Below are 17,639 nucleotides of genomic sequence, written 5' to 3'. Positions count from 1 at the left end.
TGAATTAAGGAGCCCTTGCTCTCTATAGAGGGCCCCGTGGACACCGGCAGTGGACGGACGCGTATCAACTGTCCCTGTACATGGTGATGGTTTGGGCTTCCTCCAGTGAAGTGCCTGGGTTAAAGTCTGAAGCTCAGTCCCTTGTGCAGATGTCCCTCAGCTGAGGGACTGGGTCTACATCGCCCTGTCCAAGGTGACAATTGCAGCCCCGGCAAATCTGATTCCATCTCGAACAAAAGCTCTCATGTAGCTAGTACCTCGTCAGGTCCGCAGCTGTCACATTCAGGAAGTGCAGACCCTGGCTGCAGTGGAACTCAGAGTGCAGGCGGAAGGCTCCAGCCTGCTGCTGCAGAAAGGAGTGAAGGATGCTGCAGCCACAGCGGCAGGGGTAGCAGGGGCCAGGGGGGTCCCTGCTTCAGACTGGGGAGGACTGAAGCTGCTCCGGTCCATCTTTCACCACGACTGAGAGCTTCTAAATGGCCAGAGCCGGACTGGAGAAGCTGAGCATGTAGCTCCTGCCGGTCGGAGGGACGAGGGCCAGGACAGTGCCTGGACCACAGCTCCTCTTCCCACTGCTGTGTGCCCCCATCTGGATGGTGGAGTCTGAGGACATTAACTGGGCTGCTGTCTTGGAGTGACTCTTTTGGGTGTTTTGGCAGCTGCCTGGCTGGGCTGATGGCTGAAGTTTTGTAGAATCAGATAGAGAGCTGGCCTGATAATGTGTTATTTGGGTGCTATACATCCGCCTCTCGGGGGTCCTCCTCAGGAGGTCCATTATAGAGCGGTGAGGTGGTTAGGAACAGTTCCTGGCCCAAAGTCAGTTTGTTTACTAGCATGATTATATTGGCAGCTGCCCACAAACGAGCCAGCCAACTGGTAGAAGCAGGATCAACTCTTCTGGACAGAGAGGCTGCTGGCCTCTTCCAGGGTCCTAGTGCCTGGGCAAGGACCCCCTTTGTAATCATTTATGTAGGATGGGACATTTTTTTTTCTTTCTTACCTGGTGTCTCTGACTTCCCCTTCTGGGACCTCTTTTATCTTTTTGTTTTGTTTTGGGGTTTTCTTCAGAGTCATGGGTTATTGTAAACCTTTTGAGCAATTTCCAGCAATTGGGACCTATTCACATTGTCAAATCCTTCTAACTTCTGAAGTTTCTTTTCTAATATCTGGGGCCAACTGCATGATAAAAGTAATATTTTCTAGCAGCTGCCTTTAATCCTAAAAGGGCCTGACAAGAATTGTCAGAGCCTCCTTACCTTGGTCAGAGTTGAGGTACAGATCACTGATTGATAAAGGACATAAACCACAAAAGAGGAAGGAATATAACCACTTCCTCCTTCGCAGGGCACCCACGGGCTGCTTAGATCAGGTGGTGGTGGGGGAGGGGAGGAAGCACACAGCTTGGGGCCAGTGACCAAGCCGCAGAGTCCGGAGCTTGTGCTCAGGGAGCAAGAGGGAGAAATAAATGTCTTCCAGCAGGACTGAGAGAACAGGCAGAGGTTTGGGGTTTCTCTGGGTGACTTGGCCAAGCCAACAGGTCTTAAGCTGAGAGACTGGTGGTCTCACACCAGAGAAAGCCACTAGTCAAATACTAGGAAGAAACCAGCTGAGGTTCCTGGGATTTCCCAGTCGCCATGTTCCAGATAATCTGAACTGTCGTGGGACTACCTGACTCCAAAAGATGGCCAATCGATTTCAAGAAGGTCCAGAGTTTTCCATTAGAGAAGCGGACGTTGCATCCACCCCCCTTCACAAAACTCCCTTTGGGCCTGTGAACACCACCCTCCATTCCACTCAGGAGCCCTTACTGCTAGGCTCACCATAACAGCAGCAGCAACCGCCTCCTACTGAAATGGGGAGGGTGGGGAGGGTACAGATGAAAGGGGGAGTGCACCAAGGGAGGCTCAGTGTGGACCATGGGTCTGTGAGAAATTGTGTGGCGGCGGCGGCGGTGGCTGTGGTCCCAGGAGAGCTCACTCTCCCTTAATTTTAGGTCTTTTTTTCCAGTCAACAGAACTGACAGAAACATATAGATACAAAGTAAAGACAACCAGGGGTGGCCACCACACGGTTCATGCACCTGAACAGATCAGAGGAGTCTGATGAAGTCTCACCCAGACCCTAGACATCCCCACCACTAGCCTCTGCTATGGGATGTCCTGTATGCTGTAAATATATGTTGCTATGATTGATTGATAAATAAAACACTGATTGGCCAGTAGCCAGGCAAGAAGTATAGGCGGGACCAGCAGAGAGAACTGGGGAAACAGGAAGGTGGAGTCAGAGAGACGCTGCCAGCCGACACAATGACAAGCGAGATGTAAGGTACCGGTAAGCCACGAGCCACGTGGCAACTTATAGACTAATAGATATGGGCTAATTTGAGATATAGGAACTGGATAGCAAGAAGCCTGAGCCATTAGGCCAAACAGTTTTAATAATATAAGCATCTGTGTGTTTATTTTATAAGTGGGTTGCTGGGGCTTGGTGGGAGCTGGAGAGAAACTCTCCAGCTACAACCCTCTCCTTTGTGTCCTAAACAGAAGGTGCCTTAACTAGACTTGTCTCTACAGGTGACAGACCAGGTGACTTTCAATTTTGTTTCCTTTCAGAGGTTGAGTTGTCTGAGTCCTCAGAAGCATTAAGCAGCAATCCATTAGAGGGAATTTAGGGTCCTTGAATGTCTCAGGTTGTGTACCCCTTACAAGTTCTTTGACCACCACATTCTTCTCAGCTCCAAGGGGCTCTGAGACCTCTAGTGTCTCCAGGTGTGGTCTCTGGCAATCTCACTGGGGCCTCCAGAAATGTTGTGATGTATATGCCAGAGAAGACTTTTGGACATGGGTTCAAACCAATAAAAAGTCTTTATTATCCAGTCAGCAGCTACATAGGTATTTGGGATCCCAGTGTCACATGAGACTTTCCTGGAGTAGACTTTTAAGCACAAAAAAATCACATCCTGGGCTGACATATCTCATTAGCAAGAATTGTTAGTCAGAAGCAGAATTACAGAAGCCAAAAAGCAAGGGTAGTACATTTAGGAATTTTCCCAGAACCATGGACTTTAATGGATTACATCTTTGTTCTCATTTTGGCAGGTGTTGCTGCCTACTTACTTGGTTTTGAGGCCTGAATGTTTTCTCCATCATGGCATCAGTTATACTAAGGTCAGGGGCCTGTTGCACTAATACTAAATTGATGTGGGCAAGCTACTAGCTTCATTTTTTTTTGTCCAGGTTTCTGTTCAGGACAGTGCTAGGGTAATCATAAATGTAATTACCTATGATTTGGCAGTTTGTTGTTTTCAAACTATACCCTTGCAGTGGTTTGAATGAGAATGGCCCATAGGCTTGCGTATTTGAATATTTGTTCTCATTTGGGTGGAACTGTTTGGGAAGGATTAAGAGGTGTGGCCTGATGGAGGAGGTATGTCACTGGGGGTGGTTTTTGAGGTTTCAAAGGTCCTAGCCATTTCCAGTTAGTTCTCATTGTCTCATACTTCTGGATCAGGATGGGAGTGCTCAGCTGTTCCTGCCTCCTGTTCTTTCTCTAACCCTCTGAAACTGTAAGCCCCAAATTAAACACTTTGTTTTATAAGTTGCCTTGGTCACCTGTCTTATTATTACAGCAATAGAAAAGTAACTAAGAGCTCAAAGCTCTTGGTAACAGTTGTACTGAATTGTGTGACTTTTAACTTTGTCTCATATTTCCAATTAGGTTCCCTGTGCTTCCTAAGTATGAAACCATCAAGATACTTTATGAGCTTGACTGAAAAGATATTTCTTGTTTCTCTTAATGATGCTTGATTATCCTTAGTTTTAGCATTCTAGTAATAGAAAAAAACAACAAAAATTAAGTCTTTTGAGTTTGCCAAGAGGCATCATAAATTTTAGACACCTGATTGTGATGATTTTCAAGACTAGACTGATTTCTGAATCCTCAGTTGTCTCAAAGACTGGAATGTTCCTCTTGCCAATAACAGATGAGACCTGATGGTGCCCTTCACTAAGTTAGGCAATTTTGAAAGGCAGTAGAGGAAGCCCCAATCGCCTGATCTCACTTAGCTATGAACTTAGCTTTGCGCCATCTGGAGGCCATTCTGGGAAGAGAAAGCCATTCATCAAGGCAGTTTCAATCAGAGAAGGTGGTTGGCTTCATCCCAAGATCAGATGTAGTAAATCTAAGGTAGGGCCTAGAATTTTTATCCATGCTAATTTCCAGGTGAAGAAGCTGCTGTTGCATGTCAGGGACACACTTTGAGAAGTGTTGGTCTAGTGTGTCTGGCTAGTGAGTGGGGGGGTTGTTTAGGTTTTGATGTTTATGGAATTTCTATTTTCCTGGAGCTCCAGGAATACCTGGCAAGTAGGCTTAGCAAGATTGTTGTGACTAAATGAATAATATTTATAGTTAGTGTGGTTAGTGTTGTCAACTTGATAGGACCTGAAATCACCTAGGAGACATGCCCTAGGTACACCCATGAAAGATTATTAGGTTATTAGCTCTATTATATAAAGCATTATTAAATTAGGTTAACCTCTGGGCATGCCTGTGAGGAACTATTTTGCTTTGGCTAATTGAAATGGGGAGACCCACCCACTATGGGTGACTAGCATACTGGACTGATTAAAAGGGAGGAAGTGACCTGGGTACTAGCATCATCTGCTCCCTGACTGCAGTCAGTGCAACTAGCTCTCAAACTACTGCTGTCTTGACTTTCCTTGATGGAGTACCTTGCAGCTATAAGATCAAGTAAACTTTCCTTCCTTAAATGTTGCTTGTGTAACAGTATTTAATCATAGCAACAGAAAAGTAACAAAGTAGGGGAGCCCACAGAGGTTTCTTAGTGAGATCTGAGCTTGCTTTACCAGCAGGACTTCATAAGAGGATGATTGGACCACTGGCCTGGGTACCAGGTATTTGGAAGGCTCTATACTTGGTTATACCTATTGAGGGGGAGGTCTTTTACCTTGCCCCTTGGCATTGTTATAAAAAGCCCTTTTGAATAAAGTTCTGGGCTGGTGGATAAGGATGCAGGCCCTCCTGAGGCTATCCTGTGTTTCTTTCTGTTTCTCTTCCCTCTTTTCTTCTATCTAAATCTCTTATCCCTCACTCCTCAAAAGCACCCAGGTAAAGGTGGGGGACTGATCCCCCACAACAAAGGCAATTAGTTTTTCTTAACCTGGTTGGGTAGTGTATGTTAAAATCCATAGTAATCTCAATCAGGAGCTATAATCTGTTGTCCAGGAAAACTGGGAATGTAGGGGGAAGAGAAAAACACTATTTTCAGAATGTTTCTCCTTTCCCTAGCTGGTTTATGGGAACACTGAAACTCAGAGACAGAAGTGGTGAACTGCACTGGAAGTGGAAGAACACAGACCCCAGACACACAGTGGGATCCCCTAAGGAATCATACAGTGGATCCCTTGAGTCACAGTGGGATCCCATGAGCTCTGCCTCCTAAGCCACTGAGCAGCTATTTCCTCTCTCTCTGTTGTCTGAATCCAGTTCCATCTTGCCTGCTCTTCCTGACATGTGTGATGGTAGTAACACTTGATTTCTTATGTTTCTATGCTCTTCTCTTTGTATATTGATGGCCATATTGCTTGTTCAAACAATGCCATGCTGTGATGTATTCACTCCTGGGTCTATCCTACAGCCAAATAGTGACTTTGGACCATTAAAACTTAATGACTTGAGTTCTGCTGTGCCTAATATTAATTTTTGTCCACATTTGAAGGACAGATAGATCCTTTGACTCATTTTTGTCTTTTGAGGGGACACTTGCAGCTGGCCTTCTCTGGGCCTGCACATACAGAGTCTCTGCGTCCCCCTTCAAGTAATAAAAAAACCCGACCAAACAAACAAAACTCCCCAAAACCAAAACACAAAACACAACACACACACACACACACACACACACACACACACAAAAAAAAAAAAAAAAAAACATAAAAATACCCCTTCCTCTGATTTGGTGGGATGTACAGCAGGGAAATCCAGGGCCAGGCTGTTTTTAAATTCATTTACTTCCTTAGCTAGGAGCTTGCGTCTAGTACAGAGACTGGTACCCAGAACTGTCCCAGGGCTGACATAACCGTTCTCATGCTCTCCGGTGTCCTGCCTGCCCCATTCACAGTCCACATTCCTGCGTGAGCCCCCAACTCCATCAGACTGCCCTCATCCCCAAGCCTCCAGTTACTAGCAGGCAGGGCTCCCCAGAACTCCAAACCCTACTGCTGACCCACACATGACTTCATGGTGTGAAACTGCCGCTCTTTCAGCCTCTTCTGCAGGGTTTGGTCTTAAGTCCCACACTTCTGCCAAATGAAGCTGCTAAGCCTGGACAGGCTGCCCTCGTTCATGCCTGCACACCTCTGTACTTCTGGTCCTTCAGACCCAGAACTCAGCCTTGGTGCCTTTCCTCTTATTTTCTCAGTCCAACTCTAGGTATCTCTTCAAAAATACTTTCATGTAAAAAAAAATACTTATTATCTCAAATCTTGGAAAACATTGAAAAAGAATTATTGGAAAATGTTCATGGACAAGAGCAACTATGGTTCATGCTTTCTTTGACTTATTTTTGCATTGTGTATATATTTGTTGGCCACATCTTAAAGTAGTTTGTATCCTGCTTGTATCACTTAGTGTTACATGGTGAGTTTTCTTCTCAGTGTTCATGTTAGTTGAAAAAAACTTTTAAAATAGCTATATGCTTAGTGAATATATTATATGTAAATCAAGGTATATTCAAAGTTTTGTTTGTTTAGTCCTTATTCTGGTAGTTTCTTTCTTTCCTTCCTTCCTTCCTTCCTTCCTTCCTTCCTTCCTTCCTTCCTTCCTTCCTTCCTTCCTTCCTTCCTTCCTTCCTTCTTTCTTTCTTCTACTTAAAGTAAGGCTACATTAAAAAATATAATTCTGGTATCTCTAATTCTTCTTTTGGAGCAAAATTCCAGATTAGAAATACTGTTACCCTATATCTTCTCAGGCTCTTGCTGTCACTGAGTAAGGCTGCTACCCAGAAAGGACATAGAAATTGACAAACTTATCAGAGGATTGTGAATATTCACATTTCAATAACCTTCTGAATTTTGCAAGTCACAGTGCTTTTTGCTTGGTCCTCCACCACTTAATTCACACTTTGCATTTCTTTGCCTAGGCTGAATCTGTTTCTACATTTCTGAGCTCTATGTGTTCCCTCTTCTGGGGACTGCCTTTGAGTGTTCTTTTCCGTTTTCAGTTGGGGTTGGCATGTCCACCCATTTTCAGGGTTTTAAGGAAACATCTGCTCCCTGTGACGTTCTTCGGACAGGCCTGCGTGTGGCCTTTGTGGGGTGCCAGGGCACTGCATGTGAACATTTATTACTGAGCATTCACAACCATTACAGTCTTGTCTCCCTCCAGTGGACAGCTAGCAACTAGCACCTAACCAATTGCTAGGCACCAGGTCTGTGCTGATGATTTAATAAGTTAATGATAGATCAGGGAGGATCACTCCACAGTGGACTGTAACTGGACATGGATTTCATCAGGGCAGTTTGCCAGCATTTCATGTAAAACAAACAGGAACATTAAGCTCTTGGATAAGCCTAGGAAATTTTGTTTAAGGTAATTAAAAGGCCAATAGGACTTAGGAAAATTCATACTTGCATGGCTAGAGATTGAAATATTGCCGGCAATTGTTTGCTCATTAAAAAAAATCAGATGTTTTTCTTTTATTTAAAAAAAAGCAATATCCTCCACAAAATATTATAAAATTACATTTATTTATTCATTTGGGGCTTTATTAAATTATCTGGACAATTGCCTTAGCATACCTTCTAAAAGTAGGACACAAAAAAGATGCACTTCCTCAGGAAAAAAAGCATTATTCACATTTAACATAGAAATGAAAGCTAAACCAAAACCAACTGCATTTTTCATTGTGTTATCCTCTCAGATTATACTTCCTATATCCCTATTTGGCTTTTTCACAGTATATATATATATATAAATTAATATCATCTCTGAGCTCTCAGAAAAACCAGAGGTGAGAAAATCATGTTTTCTGCTAACCTGGAAAGAAGCAAGCACCTCTTGTCTTTGGAAGGGACTGCAGGCTGTAGACCTTGAGACCATCTCAGAGTCTGAGTGTTCAGGACACACAGGGACTCGAAAATTCTCTCATGGCCCCATCTGTTGATTTACAAAATGTGAGAGCTCTCGCTGTGAGCTGGAGCTAGAACCTTCTGTCCCACTGCAAGGGCACCCCCCCTTTTCTGGGCATCCCCCCTTCTCTTTTGGCCATAGTGTTGCTGACCGGTGTAAACTCATGTAATTAAAGTGCTCCACAGTGTCCTTCTAAGCTATGCTTTACTCTGGTTCTGTGAGCACTGCTCACGGGAGCATCAGTGACATCTCATTGTCTCTACAAATAGCAGAATGAAGCTGTGATAGGCAGGTATGAAGGCCATTGCCATCACTCTCCACAGAGGCTAAGTCCGGGACAGGCCTCTCACTGTGCTAAGTGCCCTGTGAGTTCACACAACTGAAATCGGTAAATAATATAGCTCTCTGGCAAGTCACACTCCAGTATTTTTCCAAGAAACAAATCCTTTCCACCAAAGAATCCATCCATGTGATGAATGAGGTTTTTTATGAATTGAAAATTTTAGAGTCAACAACCAAATTATTGATTCCCACTAACATCCCTGCCTCCATTTATAGGAGACCAGACTTCAAAAGATCACAGTTTTCTTTTTTCCCACTTTGAGTTGTGGGTCCTAGTTACATCTTGCCTCATATATACTACGTGGAAGTTGTACATTTTCACCCAAGGCCAGTGAGCTCCCGGAGATGGTCTCCTCGAACTGATCTGGACTGGTTTCCTGACTCACTTCTCTGAGTAGTATATATAATTCAGATTATTCTTAGGCCATTTGCCAAAAACAAACAAACAAACCAACCAACCAAACAAAAAAGCAAGAGCAATTACGATACAAAATAAGTTAAGTTTTACTGGAAAAAAAAATAACGTAAGCCATTGTTAGGTTTGTTTATGAATACCCACCACATAATTATAAACAGATAGTGATGTTTCTACCATATTTAAATAAAAATCCATAGGTTTCAAGACTGCACTAAAAATTTAGGGCCACCAGGTGCAAATATTGGGACAATTAATATCATTGCTATGACACTTTTAACATTGTTTACAACATACACATTTTAGTTGCTGTTATTAGCACAATATTTTAAATTGGACCAAAACGGTTTATGGATACAGACTGACAACATATTGTTAAATCAGAAAGTTTTGAAACAGATGTTTTAGTTTTGGGAGATAAATTTTAAATTTACTCTTATTATTTTCAATTGTCTCTCTCTCTGTGTGTCTGTCTCTGTGTGTGGTTAAATGCAATGAATTCAGGTGCCCATGGAGACTAGGAGGGTATCAGATTCCCCTAGAGCTGGAGTTACAGACAGCTGTGAGACACCTGGATGGGCACTGGGAAACAAACCCAAGTCCTCTGGAAGAGAAGCACATGCTTGTAAATGCAGAGTCATCTCTCCAGCTCCCCATGGGAGATCATTTGTAAGGATTTGAATTGTAGGATTTTTTTCCAGTTATGTTTTGTCTGAGTGTGTGGTATATTTTCAGCTTACCAGAGCATGCAAAGCCGTCACAATGTGGATTCTGTCTTAGATTGGTAGGAGTGGCTGTGCCAGCTTCTGTAGATCAGAGGTCTTATGAAAATCTTGTGAAATAACATCCGGAATACTGAAGTCCTGAAAATGATGAAAATCCAGGGGTCCACGATTGAAATCACAGACAGAAAACGCAAGGCCTGGAGATCTTCTGAGTCTCCTTCAGTTGTGTTGACAAGTTTAAAGGCTCCATAGTAAGCACGATACTGTTGGGAAGAAATAAATTACACAGAAAAGGATAAGGACATAGAAGGCTGGTGGAAGGAACAAATCCCCTTACTTTGTTTATCTTAACCCAGATTTCTCATACTGTGTCTGGTGGGTGTGGATGAGGAGCCTGCAAAGTGGGGAAACTGAGGTATGTCTGGGAGGCCGGTCTGACTGACTAACTCCTTGAAGGCTGTTCCAAATTTTGATCTCAAGTTTCCAGGATGTTGCCAGATTATGAAGATATCACCAGGCTTCCACACACACACAGATTCTTTAAGTAGTATCCTTATGTGCATACTTTATTCAGCTGTCCACTTTCTGCCCACTCTAATTAGCTTACTTAGAAGTAATTGCCACATGCATGGACACACCAATAAATAGAGCTTTGAACAGAAGTAAAAAGACAGGAGCTCTGATGATTAAAAAGACACAAGGTGACCGGATGAAAGAACTGATCACCTCATGGAAATTGTTCTTTTAAATTGTCCATGTAATTTTCTTTCCTTCCTTTCCTTCTTTTGAGACAGTGTTTCTCTGAGTAGCCCTGACTGTCCTGGAACTCTCTCTGTAGACCAGTCTGGCCTCGAACTCACAGAGACCCACCTGCCTCTGCCTCCCAAGTGCTGGGATTAAAAGCATGCACCATTACCACCCAGCTGTAAATTGTTCCTTTTAGTAAGATAGACTCTATATAAGATTGGGGGAGGGTGTACCCAAAGATAGATGCCTACTTACCTGTGTCCAGCTACCTCCTATGGCTTGACCTCCTTGGGTCCCTGTAGTTTCCTTGGAGCTCTGCAAAGTGCCTCAAATCATGATTCTCCCTGCCATTCAGGTCACATTGCTGCCTAGATCAGCACAACCCCAGACCATTCTGAGGCTGCGTACCTTTTCTCTTGGCATTACACTTCCCATGGTTACTGCAATTCTAAAGCCATAATGAAAGAAATTGACCCTAATGGAACAGAAACTACACAAATCCAATATTAGTAGGGGAAAGTGTGGCTAAGAGCACTCAAGGCCACCCAGGAACATCTCTCAGAGGAGATGCACATTCCTAGAATCAATCACCTTAGCTTTTGACTTGCTCCTTTATAACATTTCAGTGGTCTTGTTGATTTCAATCCAGTGCATATGGAAGATGCCTTACATTAAATGACTCATCTGTTACCGATATACAAACACTCTCTCTTCACTCTTGCTTCATAATGCCAACAGCAGTCCTAATGGCCAGTGACCGCTTAGAACCTTCAACTCCCAGGCATTGTTCTACCTTTTGAAATTTTTATTTCCTCCTTACAAAAGTCTTGTGAGTAAAGACAGCCATTATCTCCATTTTTACAAGCCTGGAAATGGATTAAATAGCCAAACAGTACTGTCCTTCAAACCAACTTTAAATATTACTCCTTTTGGGAGTCTCTTTGCGCCACTGGTTAAAGGTCTAAGCATCCGGGTTGGAATCTTCTCTTCAGATGCATGGCTTCAGGGAGGATGTAGTTTTGTTTTTACAGAAAAGGTCATTGTTCCTGCTTTCCCGGATTCTTGTGAAGATGGAATGAGGTTTTGTGAAGAAAGCTCCGGGAACAGGGGCTGCTACATCACCAACACTCCATAAGTAGCTTGCATATTATTTCCTCAACTAGGAGTTGCCCATTTCCTCCACCACACTCTTCGTTAGCCTTAATTACTACCCTTCCCTTGTGACTTGTGCCTGTACCGGGGTGATTTCCTCATTTTGTATCTCACTGAGCTACAGAGTGTATCAGATGAGGGAGGTACCAGATATATGCTGAATGGATATGACTCAGACCACAAACTTGGGTTGATTTAGAAACAAACATTTCACAGATATGTTTTATATTATTAGCTTTCTCCTCAGAGATGAGCTTGGTGAAATGTAATTCCAACCACGCAAGAATGTTTGGTAATGGAATGATACTTGTATAATTAAAACTTGTATAAAAAAGACCATTTTGTCCTTTTAGATTAAAAAAAATATATTTAGCTTGTTTATTTTGCAGGTTAGGGTTGTGGCACCATAGCACACATGTGCAAGTCAGATGAAACTTGTGGGAATTGGTTCGTCTCCTTCTGTCACTTGTGTTCTGGGCATAGAACTGAGGTCCTCAGGCTTGGCAGCAAGCGTCTTTACCTGCTGGACCATCTTGCCAGACCAAACTATTTTCTTTCTATGCAGTACTTACCCATGTCAATTCTACTAGGTTATCTTTTCTTTTACTTTTTTTTTTCTGCAATGTTGGGGATTGAACCCAGGACTTCACACGAGTCCTAGGCAAGTATTCTGCCATTGAGATAAAGCTCTAATATATTTATCTGCATATTCAAGCCATCGCAGTTGTGATTAGAAGTAAATTATCCTACAACTGGCAATTTTCAATTGGCTTCATTTACATTAAGAGCATCCACCTAGAGGCTGGAGAGAAGGCTCGGTGGTTCAGAGTATTTACTGCTCTTTCAGAGACCCCAAGTCCAGTCCCAGCACCCATGTGGCCTACAGCTTCCAGTAACTCCAGCTTCAAGAGTTCCAATGCCCTCTTCTGGTTTCTGCAGGCATCACATGCACACACCACTACCCATATACACATAATTAAAAAATTAAAATATCTTGAAATATAAAAAGAGCATTCATTGGAAAGAGTGCCCTCAGATGAGTTTAGGAGCCATTGAAAAAATGTTTCTGTTGCCACCTTGGTGGCTTTTTAGATGGGTGCTGGAGCTTCAAACTCAGGTCCTCACAACATCTGCATGGCAAACACTTTACCAACTAAACCATCTTCTCAACACCCTACAACTACATTTTATAATTGTCTTAGGTTTACTGTGCAATGTGGTTGATACGGATTCAGACACTCTTCACTTAAACACAAGTTGTATGGGTCCTTAGTAATTTTTAAGAGGATTAAGAGATCCCTAGACCATAAAAACTTTGAGAACTGCTGCCTTAGACTAGCACACCATCTCCTGGGGAGATCATACTTCCTGATTAATTTGCTATAGTCACAGGAAGTAATAATACATGAGAGCCACAATTAGTAGCAATGCTGATGGTAATTAGTGAGGCTAGGCACTGGGTTCTGTGGTACACACACACACACACACACACACACACACACACACACACACCTATTCCAAATTGTTTGGGACTAGACAGGATTTTGTTTTCCCTGGAATGTGGAGTATGTGCATTCCACAAGACACTGTTGTAGAGCACAGCCCTCCACAGCCACACATTTTCATGAGATGGATGTCTTACACGCCTGTGGCCTGACACAGGCATGCTGTCTGGATTCCAGCCTATCACTTGAAATCAACTGTGGCTGTTCATGCTCAAAACATTTTAGATTGTGAAGCATTTTGGATTTTCCCTGCTCAAGAATGCTCAGTGTGGGCTGGCTAGGGAATTGGCACAGCGGGCAAAACTCCTGCTGTGAAAGCTTTGGGATCAAAGTTTGAATCTTCAGAGCCCATAAAGCTGATGTGGAGGCATGTCTGTAATTCCATGGCGTCCTGGTTGGGTTTTTGTCAACCTGACAGAAGCTAGAATCATCTGAGAAGAGGAAACCTCAACTTTAAAAATGCCTCAGGCTGTAGGCAAGCCTGGGGAGCATTTCTTTTTTCTTTCTTTTTTTTGGCGGGGGGAGTTTGAGACAGGGTTTCTCTGTGTAGTTTTGTGCCTGTCCTAGATCTCACTCTGTAGACCAGGCTGGCCTCAAACTTGCAGAGATCCTCCTGGCTCTGCCTCCTGAGTGCTGGGATTAATGGCATGTGCCACTGCTGCAGGATATAAGAAAGCAATTGAGCAAGCCATGAAGTGCAAGCCAGTAAGCAGCATTCCTCCAAGGCTTTTGCTTTGGTGCCTGTCTCCAGGTTCCTGCTTGGAGTTCCTGCCCTGACTTCCTCCAATAGATTGTGATATGGAACTGTAAGCTGAAATAAATCCTTTCCTCCCCAAGTTGCTTTTGGTCATGGTGTTTATCATAACAAGGAAAACATGGCAAGATAGGAGGCTGCTGGCCGGCTAGTCTGGCACACACACCAGCAAAAACAAAGAGACCCTGTGCTAATCAAAATGTCAGGTGAGGATCAATGTCTGAGGTTGCCCTCTGGTCTCCAAGTGTGCATCATGGAATGCACATGCCTGTACTCATATAGGTGTGTGCATGCACATCACACACAGAGATGAAAGCTCGTGTGTGTGTGTGTGTGTGTGTGTGTGTGTGTGTGTGTGTGTATGTGATTTTCAACCCTTGTCAATCCTACAGAACTAGTGTTGTTATCCTTCAACAGATGAGGTCAGCCAGCAAATAAGTCCCTACCACAGCCAGTGAGTGCTGGAATGACCCCGACCAACAGCTATTGAGAAATCCCTTACTTCCTTCTAAGAAATAATGGCTCTTAAGAGGGCTGCTGTCTGGGTTATCCTTATCCAGAACTTTACAAGTTGTTTTGCCAAATTGTTTTCAAATATATTAGTTCCTTTAATTCTCACATTTCCATAAGGTGATACAAATTTCCTTAGAGATGTGTCCAAAGGCTGTGTTCGTCCCATTGTTTTACACTCTTTTCTGGGTTATCTACATTAAAGCATCCAAATGCTGCTTCAGATTTCCGTGGATTTAGCTACTGTTTGCTTTCATCACAGCATCGGTGAACTCCAACTGGTCTGGAGCTTTTTGTTTTGGTAAAGGACGGGAGAATAAATGCTTCAGGTTTTATTGGCCAAGGTACCAAATAATGAATGTTCAGTAGATACTAATAAAACCAGAAAGCAAACATATCCCCACAGCGTTAACCTATTATTTTATGTCTATGGGTATTTTGTCTGCATATATGTCTGTGTAACACATGTGTGCCTAATGCCTCTGGAGCCAGAAGAGGACTCAGATCCCCCGATGGTGATGAGCTATCATGTGAAACTGATAAAATTCAAGATGCAATAACAATAACTAGGTACAACTTTTAATGCACATACCTAATAGAAAGAATTGAATTCTTTTTTTTAACAGTTTGAATAGTGCTTAGCTTAATTGGGGCTCTATATTTTTGGTGTCTACCATCAAACTGATTACAAGTATTCATTTCGATTTGGGAGCTGCCAATCTAGGCTGCTTAAATGTGGTATCTAAAGCAGCAGGTTCATTGGTCAGCCTCTGCCATCTTCTCCTTGTAATTTGGAACCCAAGTTAATGGGATTCTTTGCCATCCCATTGGCCAAGATAGAAACAAAACCCATCAAGACAGATGAGGAAACAACAGGCCACCTGTAACCTCTCCGCCACTGCCCACACAGTGCAGCAGCAGCCACAAACCTAGAGTTTTCAGAACTAAATCTGTGTTTATCGCTCACTTCTGTGAGGCCCTCAGGATGAACTAACCCCTTTGCTTCCCTTTGTCGCTTTCTAGGCCAAAATCCGGAGAACTCCCGGACAATTCTGTTTCCAACACGTCTAAATTAAAGGGCGGATCAAATAAAATAAAATATGACAAAGCTAAGGACTCAGGTCTTCAGCAAGGCACACAGATGACTAGAGACGTCACCAGACCGGTGCAGAGAGGACAGGGTGTCTGCTAATTGGAAAAGGTTTCGCGGAGTTCAGGGAACAACACCCAATTTGTCTCTCTAATCCTTTGACATTCTTTCATCTTCCTCTACAAATGGGGTCATACCTTAGGCCTGTGGAAGGAATCCACTCTCCTGGAATGTTGAGCACAGAATCAACCGCCCCGCCCGTGGCCCCGGATGCAGCTCCCAGAGCCAGAGCAGCATCCATCCCACCCCCAACTTCCCACCTGGCCGGTCCCCGAGGCGCCCAGTTTCCTGAACTTCAGTGCCTAGCAACTCACAATTAAAGGCAAGGAACACATAGTGAAGAGCACTGTCATGAGAGCCAGCAGCACGAGGTGGTCCATCTCCTCCAGGGGATGTAGGGACTCGTGCCCGTGACCGGAGCTTGGCTGGGCGCGGTCCCTGGGGCAGCAGCGTGAGTGGCGCCTGAGGCGCCGGTGCATGGCGTAGAGGTTGTGCATGGCGCCCAGGTTGCACAGCACGGTAGCGAGGACCAGCAGCGCCATGAGGCTGGAGTAGAGCACAGAGAAGCCGAGAATGGACAGCGAGCGCTTCTCATGGACCATCTGGATGAAGCACCAGGTGCCGGGGCAGTACTGCACGAACTTCCCAAAGCCGGCGAAGGGGAGCGCGCAGAAAGCCAAGCAGAAGGCTCCCACGACCGGCGCCACCAGCACTCCCCGGCGCAGGGTGATGTGCCGTTGGTAGAAGAAGGGGTGTCCCAGAGACAGCCAGCACTCCAGCGCCATAGCCAGCAGCTGTAACGTCGAGGCTAGCCCAAAGAAAGACATGATGAAGGCGAAGGCTTGACATAGCCCATTGCCTGCGGCAGGCAGCAGTTCCTGCAGGCTCTGATTTTGCGCGTAGGCAGCCAGGACCACGGGGCTGACCAGACACTTGCCTAGCAAGTCGGTAACGGTCAAGCCACACACTAGCACGTAGAAGACCGAGGGTGGCGGGCGCAGCGGCCGATGCCGGGAGGACCCCAGGCCCGAGCGCGCCAGCAACACCAACGCCAGCAGGTTGCCCAGCAGCCCGGCGCCGAAAAGCACTCCGCCCATCGTCGCCGAGGAGCCCTTTTCCACCCAGGAGGATGCGCGGCAGCGATAGTAGGACGCGTTCATGGCCCTTGCCGCGTCCGGCTGGAGGGGAGGCTGTGGCCGGGCCAGGTGCGGAGGAGCCCCAGGCCGCTCCCGGCGCGGCTGGGGCACAGAGACGGTGCAACAGAGAAAGATCTGCGGGCGGCTGGGTGTTGCTCACAGCTAGTCCTCCTATCTAAGCTCCCGGGACACACCCCTCGAGGAGGGCGGGACGCTGCCGCTGTGAGTATCCCAGCTGCAAGCGGCTCTGCAAAGAGCTCTGTCCTGATGCACAAGGGTCCGGAGGAGAAACAGACCTTGTACCCAGAGTCGGAAGGAGAGGGGCGAGTCCCCAGACTGTGAGCACCCGAGGCCGGTCCTTCAGAGGAGGCAAGAGAACTGCAGACACAGAGAGGGAACGGACTGGGAGCCAGTGGGGAGAAGGGAAGCAGCGGAGCTGGTGGTTGTGGTGGTATTGTGTTCCCCAAAATATTGTGCACCCTAGTAAACTTATCTGGGGTCAAAGAACAGAACAGCCACTAGATACAGAGGCTAGAAAATGGTGGTACTCACACCTTTAATCCTAGCATTCCAGAGGCAGAAATCCCTCTGGATCTCTGTAAGTTCAAGGCCACATTGGAAACAGCCAGGCACGGTGACAGTGCCTTTAATCCCAAGAAGCAAGCCTTTAATCCCAGGGAGTGATGGCAGAAAGCAGAAAGGTATATAAGGCGTGAAGACCAGAATCTAGAAGCTTTTGGCTTGGTTAAGCTTTTAGGCTTTGAGCAGCACAGTTCAGCTGAGATCCATTTGGATAAGGACTCAGAGGAAACAGGATCAGCTGAGGAATTAGCAAGGTAAGGTGGCTGTGGCTTGTTCTGCTTCTCTGATCTTCCAGCGTTCACCCCAACACCCAGCTCCAGGTTTGTTTTTATTAATAAGAACATTTTAAGATTCCTGCTACAGGAGGTGGCTATGAACTCTGCAGATGACCAAGCCCGGAGTCTGAGAAAGGGCTATGGCCTGCTTTTCTCAAATTAGTTTTTGGCACTACCCCTGAGCCTTGGTTCCAATTCTCT

The 17,639-nt window shown here is 45.0% G+C and overlaps 1 protein-coding gene across 1 annotated transcript; it reads right to left on the bottom strand.

The window, feature by feature from the left end:
- Positions 1–7,748: 7,748 nt before the first annotated feature.
- Positions 7,749–16,723, bottom strand: Ptgdr (prostaglandin D2 receptor). Its single transcript, XM_006994169.4, has 2 exons — positions 15,760–16,723; positions 7,749–9,890 (listed from the first exon to the last, which is right to left on the bottom strand). Exons 1-2 carry the CDS (start codon positions 16,603–16,605, stop codon positions 9,660–9,662), a joined length of 1,077 nt encoding a protein of 358 aa, XP_006994231.3. The 5' UTR covers positions 16,606–16,723; the 3' UTR covers positions 7,749–9,659.
- Positions 16,724–17,639: the final 916 nt, after the last annotated feature.

The sequence above is a fragment of the Peromyscus maniculatus genome, chromosome 9 (assembly GCF_049852395.1).
Source record: "Peromyscus maniculatus bairdii isolate BWxNUB_F1_BW_parent chromosome 9, HU_Pman_BW_mat_3.1, whole genome shotgun sequence".
Lineage (NCBI taxonomy): Eukaryota > Metazoa > Chordata > Mammalia > Rodentia > Cricetidae > Peromyscus > Peromyscus maniculatus.
This window is presented reverse-complemented; position numbering and strand designations above follow the sequence as displayed.